Genomic DNA, 26832 nt, shown 5'->3' on the forward strand with positions numbered 1-26832 from the left:
TGGCTGAAAGATAGCTAAACTATCACAACAGAAGACTGAAATGTATAATATGAACATGCTTTTCTCAATTTGTTTAGCTTATAAGAAGCAAACAGTGTGAATATTATTTGAATATATAAATCCAGAGAGGAAGTGCTGGAAACTACAGGACTTTTTAATGTAGCAGACAGAAACATAACAAATTTCTCTGGCTTCAAGCCAAAACCAAAGAGTTTCAAATTTAAAATAATGCAGATTTTTGACAATGAGAAGGATCAAGCAGTGGAACAATTTACAAAGTAAGTGATAGCCTCTTCATCTGCAGATGAATTCTAGATGCGTTTGTGGGAGATGTACAGGAAAACACAGGGTATTAGACGCTATACAAGAATACCTGGATGACATTTAATGGTTGACAATATACAGGAAGCACAGATACTCAGCTAGTACAAATTAATATAGTTATGCTGACATTAGGGAAGCTGTACCAGTTTGTAGAACTAAGGATCTGTCTTACTATCCTCATGCAGTTATAAATCTAAATGGTGAATACATTTTCAATGCTATGCTTTGGTCACTCACCTTTGAAATGAATCATTTCATAGTTTTAAACATTTAGCAATGTTTCAAACCACAGAGAATATTTCACTTATCTTCTAAATGCTTTCAGTCTGGTTTTCATTATCATTTACAAAATGTACTATGACACTTTCTTTACCTCAGACTGCAAGTTTGTGTGGGTTTCCCCTATGGAATTGTCACAAATAAATCACTGTGATGTTTTTTTTTTAGCACCTTTATGTGCTGAATATTTTCTGGTATTTCCACGAAGCTAGTAACTCTTACCATACCACACTGTGATTCACAAGAGCTTTGGTAGGTTTTTACTAGTAATTACTTACTCACCCTAACGTAGACATCCCAATCAGAGCAAAATCCACTCTCCGTAATCAGTGCGGTGGCATTGTCACTTCATGTTCTTGGTTCCTTTGTGCTTTTCTATTGTTTCCCCATACCAGGCTTCTTGGCGGTTTTATTCTACCGACGCCAGCCGAACAAACCTGACTGCCACCTGGCGATATTATGAAAGTATTCTTCCTCCCCTCAGGCATGTATCAGTGCTATGAATGATAAAAGAAAGCCATGACTTGTATTGGTTACTAATCTGCTTTTCAATTTTTTGTTTCATCCCCTGCTCCCTCTTGCCTTGTTTTTCTTTTTTATCATATATCCTGCACGTAGTGTGTATGGCGTAGTTATGCGGCTGATGAGAAATCGGTTTCCATTGCTACCTGGAAGCCTCATTTGAAGGCCTTGCATACCTGCAGCCCTACAAAGTAGGTACAAATATGGCAGCTGGTGCTGTTCTTGATGTCTGTTCAAGCTTATAGAGAATTACTATTTGTCTGTTTTGTCTTGTTTTGTCTTCTTAAGTCCTCTCACCAAAAGTTTCAACTAACAAACCAGACCAATATTGTTTAGGAGCCTAGTACAGTGGGACAAATCACTTCCATTTATCTAAGAAGTAACACTGAGCACAGGCATTAGAAACATTTTACCGCCCAAAAAAATTAGTATAGAGAGGTTAGTGTTTCACTACTATTCCTACCAGCTGTGCATTAATATACTCATTAATAACCACAGTCCCATTTTGAAGTTACACAGATTCCTTCTAAGTGCTGTCAGTAAAGTTATATTCTTATTTGTAATAGATCTATAGAACACACCTATTGGATAATGCTACACATTGACTAAGCAAAAATATCTCCCTATAGTCTTGAAACTTTTAATCCTGAACCAAATCCTGGTATAAATTCACGTGACTCCATGTAAAACACGAGTTTGCTCCAGGTGAAGATCAGGTCTGAAAGGCTATGCCTGACCTGTGGGACCAGGGAACACCCCTCAGTCCCAGCTGCACATGCTGATAGCACTGCAAACAAACATTGGGGTGCCAACCAACAGCTCTCTCCCTCTCTGCTCTCCTCCAGACCCTTGTTTTTATGGGGCAGAAACACAGATGGCACTTCAGCTAAATTTGGTTGATCAAGGACCTGGATTTGGGGAGGGCAATGGAAGTAACACCTTCCTCTTGCTCTAGAATGGCTCTGCGCAACCAAAAGCAGGCTCACTGGGAAGCTCAACCCCTAATGATTTGTCCTTGGCATAAACCTCTGTTTTGGTCACAGCAAGCAACAACCATTTCAGGAAATACACATATGAATACAATTTTTCCTTTAACCAATGTAACTTGCCCAGTTTGAAATTATGTCTAATGAAGAAAATATTAATACAGATCTTGTTCCTTGAGTTAAAAACTATTTTCACACTCTTTGACTATTCTGTGCTTCTATAAAAGACTATAGCTGTAGAATACATTTCTAAAGGAACACAGCTTTATGGCATTTTGCAGATGAGTGCACTGGGGAATTTCCTGCTTTTTGTCATAACTTCTGCTATATTCAGTATCTCCTTAGGGGAAATTATATCCTCAGATATACACCCAGTCAATGGAAGGTAACTAAAAACTCCTGACGTCACAGAATCCTGATGTTCTGCAAACAGAAAATACTCAATGTAGCACTGGCCATCCAAGACCCTTCAGTAGTTCAATTAAAGATTTACCAGAAGGTAGTAAGGTGACTGATAGGGCACAAATAAGGAAGTAAACGATACTCAATAAAGATCAAAAAGGAATGAAATACGAGCCTTATGGGAAAGCTCTGATAAGCGTCCTAACTGTTGTTATTGCAGACAGTGCAAGAGAATTAGTGGTTTCTCCCAAAGCTGGGTGATGAACATCCACATGACAGTAAAAAGGTAATTCTGTGCCAAAAAGCTCAGCCAAAAAGAGGTTTGGCTGGGTACCCAAAGCTGATCTTTGAATTTCAAAGAGTTGACAAGAACAGAGCCATAAGTAATCCATTACCATAACCATAATTCCAAAATGCTTCAAACTAAAAGGAGCTTTTAGATTAAAAGTTACATGGAATATTGATTTTAATAAATCTGTAAATTTTTTGACATATACAAACAGATTGAAGGCAGCATTGATATAATCGAATGGATATAAAAAATACATAAATAATGAAGTTGTATCCAACCTAAAATATTCTAAAATATGACTGTCCCTCAAAAGTGCATCTAATTGTAATTTTAAATGAGCCTATTGCTGTGATATCCTAAAATTAAACCTTTTTATTTACCAGAGATAACTTTATCTAATAAGAGCCTACAGCTTTCTGTTATATATGTGTCAGCAATGCATTTTGCCTAAGTGCTTTGCCAACTCAGTCTGCAGTGGTATGTACTAAGCATGTTATGCATGTTTTAAAACAACTGAAAAGTTTATTTTTTTCAGAAGCATTGTAGTTATGAGTCTTGCTTGAATGTCTTTGTGGTTGCAATGTAACGTGTGTATTGTACACTAATTCACACATCCATTTATGTTTAGCATATATCTAACATCATCTGTAACTGAGTAATCTGATTACTATCTGCATAACAAATATGTTTTTCCCTCCCACTCCCTGACCTGAAGAAAAGAACAAGGGGAAGCTTCTAGCAGGTTTGTAGTTTCTTTTATTTCTTTTATCTTTGAAATCTCTGCTTCTTAAAGGCTTCTCTGCACAGTAGGTTCAATAAACTGTAACTGCTGATGATAGTTACAAATTGCAATTGTATTTAACCTGGTTCGATAGAGCAATGATGCTGAAATTCGCTTCTTTGTCCTAGTTCTTGTATGGAAAAAATAGGCAATTTTTTACTTTTCTAAGTACTAAGTACTTGTTGAAGTGTTTTAATGTGGAGGGGGAACTCAGTCGGAGCTGTGGTGGTAGCGAGTGAAGCAGCCCACACAGAGCCTGCTCCTGGGGAGGAAAGTGCCCACTGGCCCCTGCCATAAAGCCGATGCCATTTCCAGAAACCACAGTGGAAGGCACAGGCATGTAGCGTAATTTGGCTTCATGAAACGGGGCATCAGCCCTCCATTGCAGAGCGCTGCTGGTTTTCACCCAGCCTGGATGCTGGCTGAGGACTGGCTGCCTGCAGCATGCAGAGCCAGGGCTATCTTCACGTGACAAATAAAGCCCCAGAGATGCACAGTCTGAAGGCAATAACTGGAAACGCTGCTCTTTTTGCTTACTCAGAGCTTGAATACTTAGGGCCAGGAAAGGACTTGGTGGCTGCAGAAGAAATTATGCTGCCTCCAAAACTAGTTAGGGATGGGAGTCAGCAGGTGTTGGGCAGTCAGCACTCTAGTAAAGCACAGTCAGAAGACAGTGGAATTTGCTTCCAAGGTGAAAATGATCAAAAGCCAAGAAAAATGTACCAGTGACACTTGCCCTGAAATGCATCCACCCCTGAGTTGTACTGTGGTTCACAAACTCTTTTTGGTTATTTAATCATCTGTGGGGAGTCTGAGCACTTCAGCACCCAAAATGCAAAAATCAGGTGGAAAGTCTTTGCAGAAATTGCCCATGTCCCATTTTTCAGATTGCTCCTGAAGTGCACGTAACTGCTGTTGGTATCACAGTATCTTGAAGTGACTGGATTTGCTTTGAAATGTCCCCTGGGAGCACTTTACCTACTCTGGCTTTTGCAAGAAAGAGTCACTGTCAGTTCTGTGACTTTTCACATGTGCTACCTCTATAGGTTCACTGGCAATGTATTGATCTCATTAAATTATTCCAGCCTGGTCGAAATTTTTGCACTTGCCAGCCATATTTCCTACTCCTTTGACATCAACATTTAGAATTGCTTTCAGTTTTTTTAAAGGTGAGACTGAAGTTGGCAGTGAGTATGTATCTCCAAAACAATGATCTGTGCAGAAGAGAAAGCTTATTCCCAGATGTATCCATGAGCACTTAAGGACATGAATTTACTTACAATAAGTAGAAACTAGATTAAAAAAAAAAAAAAAGAAAAAAAAAAAAGGATGTCAGAGTTACATCACCTCCTCCTTATTAGGGATAACTGTTGTGGTTTAAAAGTTGTCATTGATTTAGCCATATTTTTTCACTTTATTTTCACTGAATAAAGGATGCTTGTCCCTTCAGAAAACCTTAACTCCTATGTGCGCTTCTGCATATTAGGGTATAACAAAGAACTTGTTAACTTTTGAGATCCTGGTCTACAGTAAAAACCTACAGACCACTCAGTGCCTTTTTAAAAAGGTGTGCTTTGTCAGTGGCTGTTCACTGTTCTTATGCTGATATATTGCTGTATGTTTGTATCACTTAAAATATGTGTATGTTGTCTTCTGTAGTAAAAATGTAAATGCAAAGTGCTGTGAAGTACTTAGAGAAAACTGTCCTCAACTATTTAACTTCTTTCTTACTGCAATGCTGAGTGACTTGCATGGGATGCTATGTGAACTGCTTCTTGTTTCACTCTTTAAACGAAGATGTGTTTGTTCAAGTAGTGCACTGGATTGCTTTCTGAATATGCTCTTTACTCCATTCTAATAACAGTGGAGAAAAATTCTTATTACTTTAGGTAAAAGCTGTTTTTTCTTTCCTACCAAAATGAATTTTATATTTACAGAAATGAATTCTTGCATTTTGTCATGCATAGACCTCCAGCCTTTCATTAGGCAACTAAATGTTGCTGTATGAGTTAAGAGAACTGCGCTTATGAGGCTGTAGCTTCACACTGATTTTAAGAAAAATATGTTCAATGCATTATAAGTTGTATTTCTTAAAACATTATGCATAAACATTCTAGTTAATTGTTTATCAAAAGTAAGTGTGGACAACTTTCTGGTGTATCTATGTCACAAATTGAGATATTTCTGTAGATCAGTGCTAGAGTTCTGCAAGGTATTTAGAAAGCCCATATATGTTAAATTGTCTATTTCTATAAATACACACTGAGCACAAATAGTTTTTATTTCTATTCAGTTATACATTGTGGCTGAAATTCTTCCTATGCAAGGAATGAGGTCAAAACCAGTGAAACTTATGGCATCCTGAGAGCATAAAGTCTTAAGCTGTGTGTAGGACATGCATTGTGTCTGCAAAGAATGAATTTCACCTGTCTAGTTTAGGCTTCTTTTAGCTTTGTAAGTAGTGAGCCTGAATACAAATTCCCTACTTAGAAAACTCTCCGTGGTGCAATAAGAAAGAGCTGCGTGCATAGGTGTTCGGGGGTGAAAAAAGTCATCCCTGCTCTGAGAGAAGCATGTAAATTGTACTCTGGAATTCTCTCCATCTACTATCTCATAGCCGTTTCTAAAAGTAGATTTAATGCAAATTATTATCTCTGCATGTGCTGTATTGAAAAGAAATTGCCAGTGATGAAGAATCTTACTAGAGGTGGAAAGCCTAACCCCTCACCTAGCAGTGGAATGCGTAGTAACATGGTCCTCTATCTTCCCTCACTCCTAGTAAGCTTTGTAGTAATAAACAGAAGCTCTTCAGGATGTACACCCCTCGGAAACATAGGTATTCAGCATCCTGCCTATTCATATGATATTTGAGAATGCCAACTAACATCAGGTGCATGATTCATTTATTTTCCCCTCCTTAGAGCTTTAAAGTTCCTTACTTCTCCAAAAGACATTTCCTGAATTATTTTTTTAAGTGCTCGTAATTTCTCTTGCTGCTTGTTGCCTGCAATGACATTAATGGCAATAATAACAGTTCTTTGAAATACATATGGTCGAATAATTGCAGTGTGCAGCACGCCATGATTTGCCAAAGCCCAGTTTCCCTTCTCTGCCTGAGACTTGAACTTTTGGAATGTATCACTCTGTAGAGATCTAGAACAATGTTTGAGTATTTAGATAAAGACATTTCCCCAAGTCCAAGAGGATTTTTACAACCATGGCAGTTGAGTTCTCCATCTAATAATTAGTGGGGAAAAATAAGATATAACATGCTCATCAATATCAACAGTTAAAATGTGTAATAATTATTGGGAAGAATCCCCTTGGACACAGCCTGTGGAAGATGTGCCTGCATCATATATTGGAGGGTGAAGGAATGCATGTGAAATCAACCATCTGCTTCAGTTGAATTCTGTTGAAACTGTGTCTCTTACCAAAAATGGTAATTCCTAAATGGATGGAACTTATGGGAACAACAAAAAAAAAAAGTACAAACTGATGATAGTAAATGGAGGGGAAAAAAGTTTCTCTTTATCCAACACTGTTTTGGCAAAGTAAAAAACATAAAAACCTGTTTTGTTTTGTTTTGTTTTGTTTTGTTTGACATTTGAACATTAAGACATTACGTCCTTGGAATCCTTGTTATTACTCATTGAAGGTATGAAATATAACACTATGTTTCTTGGATTCAGGCTCCTAGCATAAGACTGGTGGAGAAGTTTTGTACATTTGAACTTCAGGCCTACTATCTGTTGCACTTGTATTTGTCCAACTTAGCTTAATTTCCATAAAGTCATCTGTATCTTGGTAAGAATCAACATCTGTATTCATTAGAAGTTAACTGCTGAAAGCTGACATGCACTTTTAATTTCTGTTATTTGTCATGGGTGATAACTTTCGTCAGCTTTAGCTTCTGTTTCAACTTGACATCCGAAGCATTCTTTCTCACCCTCAGACCTTCAGTTTACTTCTGATTAATTTCAATTTCTTCTTATTTCTACTTCCATCAGTCTGCTCAGTATGAAGAGCTGAGAAATTAATCATAAATTTTAACTACTGGAAAGCAGTAGTGCTGCAGGTCTGAGGCTGAAGTGGGGCGGAGGATAAACTTGACCAGAAATGTAGGAAGGAAAATAAGGGAGTGGGACAGGGAGGCAAAGAAATGTTCTGTTACCCGAAAATTATAGTAAGATTGTCAATCAAAACAGACAGAACTGTGAGTACAGGGAAGAAAATCAAGAGTTTGTTGGCATTTATCAGTTAAAACAAAATCTCATCAAGTGTAGTCGTTTGGTCCACCACAGTGTTCATTCCTCATGCACTGAAGCTACAGTGACCTCTAGTGTCTCTAAACACCTATTCCTTCATAAATCAATGACAATAAATTCATTTAAAGAAGAAATAAGAGCTACAAAGTTTTTTGCTATCACAGGGAGGTGAGAGGCTCATCTATGTATTGACAGGAGGAATGAGTGGTAAGATTCTGCAAGTAACCTTTCAGAAATGAAAAAAAAAAAAAAAATCACTTCCATTTTTTCCAGAGGCTTCAGTAGTAATTAATCTCCACTAAAAGATGCTTCAAAGCCCCAGTGTTATCTGTATGAATGTATCCCACAGCTTGCAACCTGCAAGAATAGAGGTCCAAAGAGATACTATTTCCAGGGAAGATTGTAATAGAAAGTTAGTACATATATAAACCAAACGGAATAAACTATCAATCACATAAGGTAGAAGAAGTAATGGACAGAGACACGTCTAAAGGAATACCGAGATAACTGGAAATAGCTGTGGCTCTCTACAATCCTTGTCATTTAAGTCTGATACAGGAACCTGTGTAATTTGAGAAAGCATTTACACATCCATTTTCCCAGTTCTTCCTAATGGTTCTTGCCTTTTGGACGAGCATTCAAGTTAGGGAGTACTGACAGAGACATGTGAATGTCCCAGGGCATTAACAGGTTTACATTAATTGAAGGGATTTCCTTTGGATATCTTCTAAAAGGAGAGGAGAAAAGGGAAAAGAACAAAATATAACAGGCTAAGTCCTGCAAAAATTGAAGGATTTTTAGCAGGGCACTGGACAGCACTAATCCAGCCATCATTAAAAACGAGTAAAGGGCTCTAAAGGCTTCAGTGGCCATTGATGCAAGTGCAGAATGCCCAAAGGTACTTGAAAGGGCATAAGATTATCTCCACTCTGTATCTCTAATACTGTTCCCATCACTATTGCAACAGAGAATCAAGAGCCAAGAACTACATAACCCATAAGTGAAGGGACTTTCACTGCGGGAAGAAGCCTGGCTGGGATGCGCCTAAAATGCTCTGATTCAGTTATTTCTACATGATACATTATTTATCTTATTATTTATCTTATTTATCTATAAAGAAGAGCCCCAAGGACAGCAGCTTTTTTCTCCCAGGCTCCACTGGGGGCTCTCCTGGCTCTCACTTCTCCCAGTGATTCTCCACTGCTGCAAGTCATACAATTTATGCCTGCACTGAATAGGACCCAGTGGCTTTAGGAACATTTCACACCAGTCTCAAAATAGGAACAGGGATCCAAGAGTGAACAACTGCTATAACCAGTGTCTTTGGAGAAACTCTCAAGATGCAAAACAGTTTCCAAACCAGGCTTCCTTCAGAGGCTGCATTTCTCTTCGTGATGCAGCATTCTCTGCATGGACCCTCGGCATGCCATTACATTGCCATTGCTACAAAGCAGATTTTTTTTTTTTTTTTAAAGTGTGAGGTCTGCATTTAAAATTAATATTTTCATTCTCAGTGTTGCACTTCTGCAAATGTCTCTAGTACAGATGAAGTGTCTACTGTTCCTTTCACCATTGCTTTGATTTGGAGAACTAAAGATATTCAGGTTAAGTAGCCATTGTGTGTGGTTCAGTTTTTATAAATGAAATAACCTTGTGTACAAATCATTTAAAGGCAACCATTGCTTACATTAGGAAAAATTAATTAACGTGCTTTTTTTCATTTTTCTATTTTAATTTTCAGTTTGCAGCTGCTGAGATTATAAAAAATATGGTCCATGCTGATCTTTTTTATGTCTAGATTATCAATTTTCCTTTCATTTTAATTGGATGCAAGGGGAAGAGAGCTGTCCAGAAAGTTTTTCCTTTTAACATTTGTCAAAAAAATTATAATTTTTCATTTTCAGTATCAAATACAATTTGAGCCATAAGAAGAGTAAAAAAAAGCACAGGGGACACATGCATAGAAATAATACCTATAATAAGAAGTCCATTTTGAGTCTGTTGCTCATGTTGGATAGTATGACAATGTAGTAATGTGGCTAATAAATATTTTCCAGCTTATACTTTCATTAAGCTGTACAATGCAAATGATTCCCGAGATGAAATATAACTCAGCCTTGAAATGTAATTTTTATTGAAAGTTAAATTTTAGAAATCACTTATCTTTCAAATAATAGGTTCTGTGGGACTTTTGTATTGAGCATGCAACAGCATATAGAACTGCAGGTGTGGGTAACAATTTTCAGTGGAAGTAGATGACATTTCCAGCACCATCATGTGTTTATTTCAACAATTGCTTACTTTGAGCAAGGGAAGAAGGGGATTGCGTTCAGAAATTATAGAGAAGGTATTCTTTCAAGTGATTCACCATGCCATATAGAAATATATTTATCTAGTAATCTTCCTATTGATATACTTATTTTTTAGCATTCTTGAAACATATTTCATTTGTAGCTTCCTAGCATGTGCTTTTGCCTGCTACAGACTGCATCCTTTCTGCTCTCATTGATGTTTGTATCCAGAATGAAATGCTATGCTGTGCTGTGCTATGCATGGACAAAGATATTTGATTATCTCAACATTTCAAGCCACAGAAGTTTATAATTATATTCAATTTCATATAATTACATATTAACACTGTATTTTCAGAGTGCAGTTGGTTAAACATCTAAGAACCACACAGTACATTTTACCATCAGTTAATCAGCTGCAGAATTCATTTCTGTTGAAAACATACCTTACAGGTGTGCTGAAGTGCAAGGAATTTGAGGGTACTAGAAAGAGTTTTAACTTTAAGTACAATTATAATTTGCGAGTAGACAGTCTTCACTCTAGGTATCTTAAAAGCATCCCCTCAAAGCCTATGCCAGTGCAGTAGGACTGTGAGACCATTAACAGCATACCCTGAGCAGCTACTGCTTTGCTCACTTCATCTCTCCCCTTGCAAGAACAGGACCGTTGATGAAGATGACCATTCTCTTGTACAGGTGATTGAACTTAACCTTGTAGATAATGCAAGGTCTCCAAAGCAGGTATAAGACTTCATTTCTATTTTTCCTTTGTGCCTTCTTCTTCAGAAAGCAACAGACAAGAGCAAGAAGGCTAAATAATGAAAAAGCATAAGCATATAGTTAGGGTGACCTCGTCATGTTCATCATGTGTGTTTGAGCATGAACAAAGGTAATTTGAGCACTGAGAAACTGTACATGTCCCACATTTGGCTGATGTGGGAGGGAAAGTTATAAGCACAGGAAAAAAATCAGCTTACCCTTGGCCACCTATAAGGCCACAGGGCCACCTTTGGCCCAGCAGTCACAACCATGTCCTTGGTCGGTCTGTGATGTCTGTCCTAAAGTGCCTTTAGGTGCCCATAGCACCTGCAGGTAGTGAGCTCCCAGCTTAACCTCCAGCAATGACTTTAGCGAGTACACAGGGTAACAATACACTTCCATTAATCTGTCATCGCACTTTTTCATGGATATTTTGTTAATTTTGGTTCTGTCTTGTCCAAGTAAGTGCTTAACAAGGAATTCTGAACAAGAGTGATCACTAACAATGTATATGAAATGTTGGATGTGCCACATCTTGAAAAAGCATGAGTGTACTAACCGTATTCTTGCCTGATTTAAAAAATAAAATAAAAAATACATGGCATGCAGTAATAATAGAACACATTTTGTTCTTGTTTATCTGAAGAGATGGTCAGAAATGCACTGAGCTGGGCTGACTAACACGGAAATAAGCCTATTTAAAATGCAAGGAAAAAAAAAATACTAGAGATTAATCTATAACAATTGGGTTAAATTTGTTTGATTTGTTGTTGCTGTTGTTAAATTTAATTTCCTGTACAAGGTTATTCTGTACTGTAAGGTAGACCATTACTGATAATGCCTCTATCAAAACCCAATTATTTCAAATCAGTTTCATTTCCAAATGATATATATTCAATGAAAATAGGAGTGTATAAGAAACAGATTTATGCTATTAAGAATTTTTTGAAAATATTTTCAGTTGTCATATGACAGAAAGAAACGGAGTGGAGGAACTATGAAATAAAGCCCATTTCTCTTCTTCACAGTCAAAAGTTGAGTTTCAAAGAGCGGGTCCGGATGGCCAGCCCACGGGGTCAGAGCATAAAGAACAGGCAGTCTTCAGTTGGAGACCGCCGGTCCCCCAGCGCCGACATCGCCACGGAGGGCAGCCCCACCAAAGTGCAGAAGAGCTGGAGCTTCAATGACCGAACCCGCTTCAGGCCCTCGCTGCGGCTGAAGAGCTCACAGCCCAAACCTGTGGTGGACGGTAGGAATTTCTCATGCCCCCTTTTTTCACAGCACACTCTTCCAAACCTGCTCACACGCCTGCACTGTGAATGTGACGCATATCAGGAAAGCAGGAGGAATCTTTGTGAGGGCAGTTACCAAAACCTATTTCCAGAAAGAGATATGCTAGCAGGTGCTGTAAGTTTTATCCCTTACCTTTGGGGGATTGTATCAGGTATAGTGAGGTAAGTGGCTTTAGCAAACAAAGCCAGTGTTACTGCTTTTATGTAAACTGCCTTTATGCATTGCCTTCTAAAGGGTATTTTTGATGTGGGAAGGAAATAGCCTTCCTTGAACGCTGCCTCACCAGGGAAATGGATGCTGCCCCTCTCTGCTCTCCCACCTAGAGAGGTCCTCTCTGACATTAAAACAGCCAGCTCTGAGTCAAAGATCTTCATCTATAGAAACTTATGAAAACGAGGGCAGTGATACCTCTAACCAGAGAGCACTGAAGCTGGTGACAGCAGTAGCCAAGGGTGTTCAAATTTTGTAGAAATGGGTCCTGCACTGACAGATGTCCTCTCACAGCTCTGGGTGGTACCACTTTCCCAGCAGATCTGAGTTTCTACATTCACATTTTTCCCAGCTTATGAATGTTTTGTTCTTTCCTGTGGGACCCCCAGGCAGAAAATATGAGAAATACTGACTGGCTATGAGAGGAGGCAGTGATGCTGACTGTATGGGAAAGGTACAATGCAAATCATTTGATCAAAGAGATGTAAATGTAAACTCTTTCTACAATGGTAATCCCACATGTTATGCCCAACAACTGTGGTAAAACTATTCAGACGGGACTGTAATTTCACTGCCTGCTGCCCTTTTGGAGCACGTGTTATCCCAGACACGTTGGTTTCAAAATGTCCACTGAACTGAAATGCCCCATCCCTCAGCTGAGAATGTCCTGCACGACACATCTCTTCAGGAAAAGCCTGGGTAAATAAACATTTCCTGGAGGGCAAACAAGACAAACCTATGGTGTTTGCTAAGGTCATCGCTCCAGGCAAGCTCTCCCCCGTGGAGAACTCTCAGATGCACAAATCCTGAATTTGGCTGCCTTAAAATGAGCTACTGGGGTGTACCAGGCACCACTCGATGTCCAGGCTGCCATCCAGGTTGCTCAGCACCCCCTGCTCCTTTCTGGGGCATGGGCACTGGCTCCTGTCCCACAGAAGCCGCCTCACCTGGGGTGTGTGATGTGATGCCTGCTGGGGTCTCACACTGATGTGCAGCAGGGATGAGGCCACTTGCTCAGAAATGGGACATGAGAAATGCTCTAAGTACCAAAGCTAGCTCAAGATACCCTTTCTAAATGTAGGCTTCCTACGTAATCAGCAGTATAGTGCAAGTATCTCCCAAAATACAAGCCAGAAGTGATTTCATAGGTTAAACCTCCATAACTTGCACTGCGCCTGGAAGTGAACTAAGAAGAGAACAATTTGTTGAGCACCCTCCCAGGGTATCAGCAGCTCACTCCTGTTCCAATCCCTCAGCCTGCACCTCACTCAAGTATCTATTTACTTTTTCATCAGCCCATTTGTCACAGAGGCACTTCCTAAGTGTCGTCCTGTGGTTTGCCCTGTACATACTGTTGTTTATAGCAGTGATCTGCATGAGAAGTTCACATTCCCTCTTATTGCCTCTGATGGAAACGGTGGCATAAATGGCACCTTGGGTATGTCTGTAGATAAACGATAATAACAATAACAGAGACCTCACTGCCCTGCATAAACCCTTATAGATCTTTCCGCTCCTCAGGGTGAGCCCAGGCTGTTTCCTTGTTAGCAGCTTCCAGCTACTTAGTCCACCCGTATGAACTAGGGCCAACAGATATGACCAATTTCTCATCCGTGGCAGAAGGAACAGTCTCCATTGTCTCCAGCTTTTAGGCAAATGCCAAGTTTCCACTCTGGGACCCATTCCAGATACTTCTAGGATTGGTATCATCAGATTGATGTCCATTGTGCTCACTGCTGACACACAACTCCCTGCTACATTACCCAGTCCATTGCAGGAAAATACAAGCACTACCAACCTTGATACATTTTTTTTTTCCCATCTGTGTTACCATTTTCGTAGTCTGGTACACTTTGACAGCTCAATGGAAAAGATCTGGAGACTACATAATTAGTTTAGAACATCTCGCTTTTTTTCACTGGATGAAAACATGGTATTTTCAGCATTTTAGTAATATCTCTGTTTCAGATCCTCCAGTTTCCTTCTGGAGGTATTCTTTGGCCAAAGGATCAATTATTTTGGTGTGCTGATCTTCCAGCCAAACTAGAAGCCACCCATTTCTACATGGAAGTCTGGACACAAACCAATACCCTTAAGCAGCTATTTTTTCTGGTGTTTCTTTTCTCTTTGCAGCATGTTTAAGGGGAAAGACATGACATTTGTCCCTTTAGACAGAGGTGATATGGTACGGGTTACCCAGTCCAGGGTCAGAAGACTATATCAGCAATCTAATGAAAAAACAGCCTTTCACTATGAACTTCACCTTTCAAAAGAGAAGACGTTCAGGTATTTGGAACAGGCTCCCCAAGGAGCCTGGTCACAGCACCAAGCTTGCCAGGGCTTAAGAAGTATTTGAACAACACCCTCAGACACATGGTTTAATTTTTAGGTAGTTCTGTGTGGAACCAGGAGTTGGACTCAGTCATCCTTTGGGGTCCCTTACAATTCTGGTTATTCTATGATTCTATGATTTATTTGATTTTTATTTAGCTGTATGGACTTTGGAGTTGCAAGTGATCTTCAGTTAGTGCAGGTAGAGGAGGAGCTACCTCTTTATGAAGGTGAAGTGCACTGAACTCCGCAAAAATAAAACAAGGGAGCAAATGCATACATAGAGGGTTCAGAAAGAAAGTGAAATTGTGAACGTGTGAGAGTGATCTGTGGCAGATAGTTAACGGAGAGGATTGACTGAGTTCTGATAAAGGACTTGGTTGGCATCTGGGCCAAAACAATCAGAAGGAGACTGCTAGAAAAACCAAAGCTAAAAACTGTCATGTAAAGGAAGGTTTCTAATTCAGGCAGGAGCTTACGGAGATAGCTAATAGGCTAACATGAGTGAAAATGTACTAGCCTTCCACTTAGGCTACACATTAACAAAAGCTTACAAACACCCCCCTGCTGCATATTAAAATCCCCGAAGGAGGGTTTCTTGTCAGTAAGCAGAACACTTCAGCTGGCCACAGGTACCTCCTGAAAGGATTTTGGCATAGCAGTCTTAGAGCAGCACGACCAAAACTGTTGCACAAATGCCTTTATTTATGGGTAGCGACAGTCCTCTGAAACTGCCTATAAACCATTTATTGCTCTTGCCAAAGTGGGCCTGGCAACTGCAGCAATTATTTCAGCTACATATGTGCATTTGCAAATTGAATCCAAACCTGAGAGAGCTTTGATGGCTGGAGAGAGCTTTGGTGGCATGGCTGCAGACACTCTGGAGCATTTAACAGCAGTGCAAGGGAGCTAAAATGAAAATTAACACTTATGTAATCTGATTTTAAAAATATGTCCAGTCTCCAGTGAAATGTGCCTTGCAGCTGCCAGAACTCTTGTTGAAGATGAGACCTGCAAAAATTAATAAAGGTGCCAGGATGCTGTATTTCCAGCCCCTGTTATCAGTTTAGAAGGGAATTATCGCTACCAAGCAGATCTCATGGAAATCTTCACCACTCAACCTCCAAAGGCTTCAGGAATGGTAAATAGTCAAGTTTTACAAAGCGTGAACTTAAAAGGATATGAGACACATCTGAGAATATTTTACCAAATGGTGAAGGGATAAGAAATTGTGTTGCTTATAGGGTCATGCCAAAAGAAGCCTTCCCAAAAGAAGGTGCTTGCATCGCTGGTGGCTGTTCGGCTTGTGCACAGGCGTTGGATGAAGGTGCTGGCTGACCCCTAAGCTGCACGAGCCAGGACCCACTCCTGTCCCCGTGTCCTCCTTGCACAGCACAGCTCGTGCCCCTGCCCACCCGAAACAGGGACCCTGCGGCCAAGTTGCCCATGGGGAATGGCCTTAGGCACGCAAGTGGTAGCTGGGCACTGCTGAGGGGAAAACCCACTGTGCCAAGCAATTAAATAGTCGGGCTTTTTTCTGCCTGCTTCTTTTTGTGACGAACAGCACCTTTCCTGCTTAAATCGTGCTCCAGTCTTGCATGGCCACAGCTTTAGTAATGAGCTGATGTTATGTTGGGCATGCAGTCCTCAGGCAGGGACAGAAACGCCCTGCTGTGCTTGCACGCTACCTTCCCATGCTTCTAAGCCTCTGCATGAGTTATTGTGCATTTGCTGTAACCTAGAGATGTTGTGTGGCTTTTTGAATAAAACATCAAAAGTGTTCAGCACTGGAGATATTACAAACATATTTCATTTGATTAATTAAAAAGAACTCTCTACGGAAATATTTGATTTCTGCAGCATCCCTGAACATTATAAGCTCACACGACCTCTAGCCTTTCATTCCCTACAGAGTACTTTCTCAAAATCCTCAGGGTAAAGTATATTACAAGAGCCATGGAAAGAATGCAACTGTGCATTTCAGCCCCCGTGTCCTCAGTTACTACCATGTAATTTATGTATTGCAAAAATGACAGGTTTTCCTTTCAGTAGCACAAACATCTTGACCTCATAGATGGTTCACTTGAAGTGGCAAAGGTCCTTAGTTTAGTTGCTTTTGGATCTTGTTTAGCTTAAATTTGCTGATTCAAAATGAAGCTGTGATGTCAAAACAAAGCTGCTCAATTTGTGCAACCCCATAGGATGGGACTAAATGACATTTTATTAGCAATATATCAATTTGTGCTGGACAATAGATTTATTTTCTTGTGATTGTTTAACTCAATGATAGAACTCATTTATTACAGTTGTAACTAGTAATGAATTAGGAAGATCTTATAAAATAATCTCACATTCTTATCTCAGCTCTGAGTCATTTTTTTCATTTTGTGTGAATAAGTACGGTCTATTGGTTTTGAGGAGTTATTTTATTCTATTCCAACTAAAGTTCTGGCCATATGAGCCTATAATTTAGATTCTATCATATAAGTAACGTCATAACTAACCTGCTAACTGAACTGAGTGCCTAAGTGTGGTCAGGATTAGCGAGTGGTGATTAGCAAGCTCAGTTGAGGGAGGGAAAGCAGCAGATCACCATGCAACAGTATTATTTGCATGCATTTCAGGTAACTTTATCTGTAGTGAAGAGTAAATAAATGAGTTAAGAGGATACTCATAAAAATTTCCAGCCACCGTGTAACCTTCTTCCACCAAATCTGAAATATTTGAGGAATGTTTTAATTGTTGTAAGCTGTTATTGTAGAAATACTTCACAGCTTTTTAAAATGCTGGAATCTCTCGCGGCTACCAGAATCTAAAGCTGGCATCCTCATCTCTCCCTTTGCTCACATCTGCCAACTCCTGCAAACGGCAGGACCAGGATGTAGGACCTGTGTTAGGTCCTCTGGACTACTGAACAGTGTATTAACTAATGTGCAAAAAGGACATGCAAAGAGACAGCCAACTAAGCATGACATTTATCTCATTAGTCCACAGTTCTAGATCTTATCATATATACTTGCAACTTCTTTTACAGATATAACTTATTGTGTGCAGTGTACACAGAATAACAGAGCTGTGTGTCTAAAAATACACTAAAATTATATGTATATGTAAGAAAAAATTGCTTTAGAATAACCCAACATTTTTCTTGCTCTTCTTATGTGGCCATCTAAACTTGCTGGCTAGCATGCTACTATTTATAATAAGATCAGCAATTTTAACTGCAGAATTTTTTGCATATAATGAATTGTTTTTAGAAAGTCTCCTGGTTTTCTGTATCATCACTCAAAATGAAAAGGACTCCTTTTTAATTAAGTTGTGGGAGCTGTTCCATGAAATTTTGCCAGTGCAGAAAATTTTTGAGAAGTTAAATAATAACTAAAGATAGTTGAGAGTTGTTAGCAAGGAATGCTAGAATTTTAGACATTTGGAACTTGTGTGCATTATATGATAACTGGTATAAATTAGGTTTCTGACCTTAAAATTGCACTTACAAGTAAGGGAGACTAGATAATTATACCCAGAATATGTAAAAAAGCCTCTCTGCCAATCCTATCTTCTGTTTTTGCCAAATCTGAGCTTTTTCAGAAATGTTCATGCATATAAAAAGTTTGCTGGGGATATCCTTTATACTGTCCTGCTTGTAAAGCAGAATTCAGAATTCTACTGAATTTCAGTTCTGATGTCCTTTTCTGCTCCCCATCCAGAAATCTTTGCCACTTTCAGGAGAAAGGAGAGGAGAAAGTGATGTACTATGCATATAGCACTACTCTACTCCACATAGATACCACGTAGGGTAGAAGCTCAGGTTCTGTACAAAGGAGAGGGAGTTCTTAAGAGCTGGTGCAGTGAGGCTCTGCTCCTTTTTCAAGGGGGCATCAGTTTCAAATGTCTTCAAATGTCATCATCTTTATTCTTTCTTTCTTAATTTTGCCACTTAAATACTTTTGTGTACTACCAAGGGTTTTTGTGTTATTTTCTAGGCAAGTATTAAACAGTGAAAATGAAGAGCACATCACGGAAGTTTACTTGTCCTGCCTCCTTCCTTCTTTTATGATTAGAAGAAAGTTTGCTTTTTTTTTTCTTTCTTTTTTTTTTTTTTTTTTCCCAGGGATCAAGGAAATAAATGCATGATTCACTCCCTTGGGCCTCCTTTTCTGGCCTCTGCTCTGGAAATCATGTAAACATGTGCTGCTGCCTTTCCCTGTTTGGGGGAGCTTTGGGCATTCTTATCATTAAGTGTGTGATTAAGTTCCATCCCAATTAGCGTTGCTTTTTTCAGTTTCCTACACAGCTTAGTAAGCAATCATGGTAAAATGATTTATGTGAACTCTTTATTGAAAGAGAGTCAACTTGTTGATGTTTCAAAGCAAGGGAAATTTTGAAAGAGCATCACTTCTAGGAGTAGTGGAGGAAACTTGTATTCATACTTCAAAACACAGGAAAATACCGAGAGCTGGTGCAGAGATGAGAAGTTTCATGACATATTTAAACAAAGTTACTAAGCAAGTTGCATTTTATTTTGATAAAGGGACATTGTGTGAACTGTATGAAGAAAAAACATGAAAGTGTTTGTACTTAGGATAATTTTTTGAGGGAAAAAAGTAATTGAGATTTTGTGAAACATTCTGTGCATTATGACATTTGTGGAAGTACCATAAAATATATACAGGATAACTCATTTTTTTAAAGAATATGGGCTGAAAACTTATTTCTCCACAGCAAATGCTAAGGGTAAAGAAAGGCAGTGTGAAAGTGAGTGAAATGCACCAACCTTGCGGGCATCCTAGGCTTGAGCAAGGGGCTTGGGCCAGATGACCTCCAGTGGTTCCTATGAATTGTTTGAACTTCAATTCCTGTGTTGAATTCAGGATTTCAAATGGCATTTATAAATTATAGCTTGATGTAACTCAGCACCTGTGCAAATTAGGCCCCCATATATCTTTCACCTTGAGTCATGCATTAAAATGAAAATCATTCAGAAATCTTTTTCAAATCAGTGCTTTTTTTTACCAAGTTGAAACAAGGCTGTGATGTAACATGAATAATCAAGGGTCATCTGTGAACTGCCAACTTTGGGCACCTATTTAGGTTTTGCCTTGTCTAAAAGGTGAGTACTTAACCTCAGCAGAATGATGTAGATTACCCACACAAAGTGCCTGAGCTACCTCTTACAGCGTCAGAGGAAGACTGAAGCACTTCTGTAGGCTTCCAAAAACTAATCAAAAGGTCTATGTTGAGATCAACGTACCGCTGACTATCAGAGAATCATAGAATCTCTCAGGTTGGAAAAGACCTCTAAGATCATCCAGTCCAACCTTTAGCCTAGTACTAAAGTCCACCACTAAACCATGCTACTAAGTTCTAAATCTACACATTTCTTGAAGACTTCCAGGGATGGTGACTCAAATGGCACTATGTTGGGAATGCTTCCATAGGGCTATTCATGGTGCCTGCACATGCACTTACTAATGCTTGATTATTGTTGCTAGCATACGGCAGTTCCCAGAAAACAAGTTAAAGAGTATAAAATATTTTCTATTCTGTTCAACAGGCACATAATTAGTTGAATGTTACTGACATCTAAAGCATGGAGCTATGAAGGTGATCAGAGCAGTGTCACAGTTTTCGCAATGTCAAAGCATGTTATTAAACAGAAAACACTTCTAAAAAAGGACACATGATGCTTACAGAAACAATAAATCAAGCTTTGTGTGTAACTTTTGCACAGAGCCATATGAAATGCAGCTACAAACTTATAATTTTTTGCTGGTGACATATAATATTACAGAACAGTGTAATTCAGAGAAGTGTAATTTTTAGCCTATTCATCTAGGGTGATCATAACTAACTGGAGTTTGCAAGATGAATGCATAAATACTGTGATAAACTGGGAAATATCAAGATGATTTTAATGACTTGTGCATGCCTCTTTCTATTTGTTGGTAATTGCTTATTTGCTATGTGATTAAATTAAGGACTCCTCTTAAGGAAGAAAGAGGAAGAAATTAAAAAGTGGCAAAGACAAGACATTAGCCCAAAGTAAATAACGTCAAAGACTGTGAGATAATGGTGGCTGGCCAATGAGTCGTGAAATAAACACCAATTTAAACATTTAATCTTTACAGATTGAAGCTTAGGATCAAAACACATCCTAAATTGTAAAGATGCTGGTATTAGAAAAGGGGAATTGTTTCTGGATTCTCCAACCAGCTGACAACCCTTCTTAGGGAGACTTGCAGGGTTATGTCTAAATTCTGTATATTAGGAGGCTCTCAGGCCATCGTCAAGACCAGATTCACAAGCTGCCCAAGCAACAGATTTGGAAGGTCTGCTTAGAAGAGGCTCCTGGAGAGAAAGACGGACCACTGCTGATGCCAGGGCAGCCTGGCAAAGCCTGGGTTCATGCAGAGCAGCTGCTGCCCAGGGTTGCCTCTGGAGCCCACCTGGGCCATCCATGGACACCCCAATGGAGAGCGGAAGACATGGCCAAGGAGTATAGGGATGGAAGAGGGAGCAGACATGTGCAGGGCTAGGTGTGACCTGGCACTGGAAGGTCTACCTGCCCGGTTAATGCTGGGTAGGAACCTTTCTGAGGACAGGCAGCAGAACAGAGTGGGGCTTGTCAGAGGCCACAGCTTAACCCCGTCTGGGAACTGGCAGTGCTTTTAACAGCTGGAGCCACCGCAGAGGCCAAACTGGCCCCAACACAGCCCTGACCTCAGGGATGAACTTGAGAGGGACAGAAGCGATACAAGTACATCTCACCTCATAACTATGTTGTACACAACATGAGCTTCCACTGGAAAAATTCATCAGAATGTGAACTTTGATTTCAGTGGCTTTTTAAGCTGGATTTTTATTTTCCAAATTCTTACTATGCATTTCCCAAACTTTTTCCCAAGTCTGCTTAGTATTAGAAAGGAACGTGAATGTTTCCCATATGAATCAAACAAGTTTTATAGCTTTTCGCAAGTTTTATTGACATGTGGTACTGAACGCCTGCTATAATGAGGGAAATTCATGTCAGTGGGAATATTAGAAAGAAAAAAATAAGGTGATTTATTAGGAGCAGTATCTCTTTTTAAAGTTGGCTTAAATTTATAAGAATTTTCCAGCGTCTGTCTAAAGATTTTGCTGATTTTGTATACACATGAGAGCAACATGAAACACTATAATTGCACCACACTGTTCTCAAAACAGTTCTGCAAAAATATGCTGCGTTAAGGAGGCCCTTTTATTAATGACACTGTACTTGGCAAAGGACCCAGGAACCGTATCAGTGCGATAATCATTAGAAACATGTTTATTTTAAACTTTCAAGCTAGAGTCTCCTGTTTCACTGGGGTTACATAGCTGTAGCTCTTCTGACCTTAGCAAAATTATTCCTAATTTACACCAGCATAAGTGAGTAGGTTCAAACCTTAGAGAGCCACTGAAAATACCAGTAGCATAAATTTTTTTTTTCATATGGCATTTAGAAATGAGCAGGGATATTTCAGCACTGGGAGAACGGGAGAGGCTAATCAGACTTAACACCTGGAAAGTTAGTGTCATATACCCAGCACCTTTGGAGATGGGAAAAAAATAATTGCATAATTTAGTGCATAATTTATTTCAGTTAATTATATGTTTTGGACAGGGATCCAAATATTAGTTAGGCAGGACAGGTGGAAAGACATATACATTTTATCTGTACAATAAACACAGTCAGTAGCAAAGGTTTTGAAAGAGTGCCAGTGAACATCATTGTAGGCTTGACTTGCAACAGTAGCAAGGAAGGGAAAATTCCAGTTTTGTATGTAAATTTAATTTTTACAATTAAGGTTCCATTTGATTGTTGTCTGTGTAACTGAGGACGTTATTAACTTGGCTATAAAGCATCTCATTATATTGTGTTAAGTTGATGTGTCAACAATAAAATTTCGTGCTCTTCGCAGCTACAGTAGCTGTTCCTCAGGGATGTACCAGTTCAGCAACAGTCAAAAAAGAAAAGATATTCTAGAGGGTAATGAACTAGCCAAAGTTCTGGTTTGCCACAGGTACATGGCCTTAACCAAGCCACTTACTGAGTATACCTCACTTTCTTTCTGTTCAAAACTACACACTGACCCTTGAGTGCTCTAAGTTTTGTCAGGGGTAGTTTTAGTTCGTGAGTCATGGAAAGCATAAAAGTGATCTTTGTTGTCTTTTCCTGTCAGAACAGTGCCAACCATGAGGCTACAGCAACATAAGATTAAGGTCTTATAAGAAATTAAAAAATGCCACAACTTTTCCAGTTCCTGTCCAAAAATGGCCTTCAAACTAATGAGCTTTAAATTTTAAGGGCTGTTTTAATATTTTAGGTCGTGACTTGTAAAGTCATACCTCATCAAAATAAATTATTATGGCCAAAACTTAAATCTGTGAAGACAATACACTAATACCAGTTCCTGCATGTGCAGCCTAGTACAATGCTGTTTATTATAAGATAGTATTCCTAGTAGATTTAAAAGGTGACATGCATGATTCCCTGTTTTCTTTGTATACTGAGATACACTGGGCCCTTCTGAGATTTCCAGTTTATTCACAAATGGTAACCCTGCCGAGACGATGTTAGGAAAGTATAGAGGATCCATTTTTTTATTGAGCTCATTCAGTTGAGCTCCTATTGCAAAGACTCCAATGTCTACATGGCTGTGAAGTTTAAAGGGGCAATTGATCCACGTTGCTGTCATTCTCTATTCATTTCTGGCAAAAAAGTGCTTCATTTATTTTTACCTGAAAGGAAGTGTTGGATCATTCCACAGACTCCTTAGTCTTCTGGACTTTTTCTTTGTTTTAAAAGTCAGGTTCATTGATGGTGGTAAAAAATATAACAATTTAATATAACTGTAGTGGCTTTTGCCTCTGCCATTTACATCTGCTAGCTCACCGCTTTTCTTTAAGACAGTGAATGTGATGAAAAACAGTGAGATGTCAGGATGAGACATACCGGAACTACACTATTCATTTGTATGAAAAATAACAGGGCTTTCTTCCCCTCTAACTTTTACCATTTTCAGTGGGGACTACCCAATCATTTTATGACACAATCCTCGACACAAACAAGTGCATCATACAGCCCATAAACTGATGAATCTCTCTTACTTGATTTGTAGTCCCTATTTTTCCAGAATCACTGTGCAGACAGCTAGAAAACACTAAGGAAGGCATTTTTAAATGCTTGTTGTTTAATCCACTCTTGTATTTTGCAGCTGACACCAGCCTTGGAACAGATGATGTTTATGATGATAAAGGGTGCCAGTGTGATGTATCAGTAGAAGATCTCACCCCTGCTCTTAAAACTGTCATCAGAGCAATCAGGTGTGTAAAAAATACTGAGTGAATAAATATTTGAGATTTCTGTAATTAAGATACTAATTAAGTGCGTGTCAATAAAATGGCAATTAGTTGAACTTCTTATTACGTGGCTGTATTTGTCACATAACTAATGCTAATATGGTTTACTTATTCTTCCTTTTCATCTGTTTTTTATTAAAACTGGAAATATTTCATCCATTCCATTATCAACTTTTCAATTTCTAAAAATATCACATGATTTGACTCAGAAAAGAAAGAGAATAATGAATGCTGATTTCCAGTATATTTCCTGCAATCCAAAATATTGAATGCAATTTTGATGTAGTTTTACTGAATATATATCACCTTGCTTTGAAAAGTTACTTCCTTCAAAAGTTTGCATTTTTATTGCATTTCCATATTCCTGAAACTGTCGTATGACTTTTACTGCAACTTTCTTCTGGTAACAGCAGGATAATTACATTCACTCAATTGTGCAAAACCTTGCCTGCCACTATCCATTGAACTAAATATAACCCCGATGATTTAAGACTAATAGTTTCCTTCTTTTCCAAGAAAGTAGCAAACTGCGTTGAAACTTATAAAATTACCGGTATTGAAAGCTTAAATTTAGCATTCACCCTCCTGAGGTTGCCAAGACTCTTAATCTTACTGAATATTTTGCAGCACAAGTCCTGACAGGCAAAATTCCCACCATAGAGAGTAAATCGAGAAGCAAAGAGAGCTCGGTTGTCCGCTCTGTGCCGACAGCAAGCCTGATGCTTGCGCTGGGGGTGACTATATCACAGTTGCATCAGTGCCCTGGCATGCCTCTTCAGCGGGCAGGCAGCAGCCACAGGGGATTTCTGCAAAAATCTGTTGAAAGGTGACGTTTTCCTAAAGGGAGATTCTCGCCTTACTGCTCCCAGTGCTATGGGAAGAATGAACTCAAGCTCTTTATCAATTAATTTCATACAGTGATAACCTACAGGCTACCTGTATTTCTTTCCCCTTTTTCCACTGATTGCCATTGTAGACAGATAACTAGCAAGACAGTTTCTAATTCTCTCCTACAAGCCAAGGCAGCTTGACAGATCACTTGCAGATGTCTGTTCCTACCGTCTTTCCAACCTGCCTGGAAATGACCTCCCAGGACGTGTCAGATACCAGGCCCATGCCCACAGCCACTGCGACGGGCTACTTAAATGTCACCACTGTGAACCATCTCTTGTCAGCAGCATTGCAACAGCTGACAGAAATCTTTATACACTGTGGACATCCAGCTGCAAGGCAGACCTGTTCCTTTGAACAGAAAATGCTCAAATTAGGAACAACCAGCATAATCCATTGGCCCTGATTGCCAAAGATCCTTGTCTGTGATGCTGCATTTTAAACAGACTGGTTGACTCCAGGCTCCAAGTGCACCTTGCCACTATATCAGCAAGTGATACCAATGGCCATCTCATTCTTAATACTGTCCAAATTCCTTAAGACATTTCCTTGACATTTTCATACTGACTAAAGGGACCTTGTTCTCAAAGTCACCACTGGACTGATTGTTCAATGCATCACCTGCATCTTTTCGCAGAATCACAGAATGGTTGAGATTCAAAGAGACCTCTGGATCACCTGATCCAACCCCCTGCTCAAGCAGGGGCATCTAGAACAGGTTTTTGGCTTTTTTTGGTAATTATTGGCTCTAATGCAAAGGCACTGAATTTAAAAGTCATTGTTGGGAAACTTCCTCCACGGCGTCCTCCACAGAAATGTTCTAAGAAGAGCAAAGACTCAACAGTCTGAAAGTTTCAGACATGCACTTTTCAACTGATAAAAGCAAACTCTTTACATTACCTCCAACTTTTTCTCTGTGCACTTGGCTTACCAAAGAACAACTCATTTCACCACTGATTCTGAGAATATGAATTTTGCATCTCCACTTGCTATCTATCAATTAGCCATGAATCTCTCCCATTTGTCCCTGCAAATGTGTTTCACTAGATTATAAACGGCATATACATCTTTCTTCAGAAGCACACCTTTGTTTGAGGTCTGTGAAGCATAATATGCAATGATCTTCAGACTTCTGTTAAATGCTTTACCTTAGTCTCCCAAATTCAAGAGACTGGAAATTCAGTTTGTCAGATAGGTGATACTCCTCTTTCTTATTACTCAGAGTGTCTGTTACCTGACTACACTGGGATCTATGCAAACATCTGAAGAAGGATCTGAGACACTGCATAGTAACTGTAGAGTTTCAAGATGATAACATCTGTCCATATGGAAACTTGGTCCTTCATTTTGAAGTTTGTTTTTAGCAACGGTTTAGAATTGCAAAGGAAACGGGGGAGGGTGGAGGCTGCTTTTCCTTTCATGCTGCTATACAGGAGCAGATGAAGGCAGAAGGTACTTGAATAGCTTCAGTAGACATGATGCAAAAGACACCAAATGTAAGCACACACGGCTGAACCTGTTCCAGCTACACCACCTTGAAAAAACAGGACTCCCGAGCAGTCCTCCTGAAGGCTGGCTGTGCAGACATGCCCAGTAACCTTTCAAGCCTCCAGCCTCCTTTCAAAGCCTCCAGCTGAGTCTTCTCCAGCCCAGTTTTTATGCTTCCCCCTCCATCCTGTTTACTCCAAACTCTACGTCAGGACAGATCAGCTGAGGCAGTAGGGAAAGTAAGGGAAAATATGCAGTTCTTGCTAGCAGTATTTTTGTAGCACCGGTCAGCTGGCCCCAGTCTTACTGTGAACAAAAACCCATTAATATCCTG

The 26832-nt window shown here is 39.4% G+C and overlaps 1 protein-coding gene across 1 annotated transcript in view; it reads left to right on the forward strand.

Annotated features, from left to right (window-relative positions):
- Positions 1 to 26832, forward strand: part of KCNQ5 (potassium voltage-gated channel subfamily Q member 5) — a 286622-nt gene that overhangs the window by 252269 nt on the left and 7521 nt on the right. Inside the window, exons 8-11 of the mRNA XM_040550668.1 lie at positions 1222 to 1316; positions 3521 to 3547; positions 11933 to 12153; positions 23975 to 24083. Of these exons, the coding sequence (XP_040406602.1) occupies positions 1222 to 1316; positions 3521 to 3547; positions 11933 to 12153; positions 23975 to 24083 (452 nt within the window). The remainder of the gene's footprint in view (positions 1 to 1221; positions 1317 to 3520; positions 3548 to 11932; positions 12154 to 23974; positions 24084 to 26832) is intronic.

Source organism: Cygnus olor, chromosome 3 (genome assembly GCF_009769625.2).
Source record: "Cygnus olor isolate bCygOlo1 chromosome 3, bCygOlo1.pri.v2, whole genome shotgun sequence".
NCBI lineage: Eukaryota > Metazoa > Chordata > Aves > Anseriformes > Anatidae > Cygnus > Cygnus olor.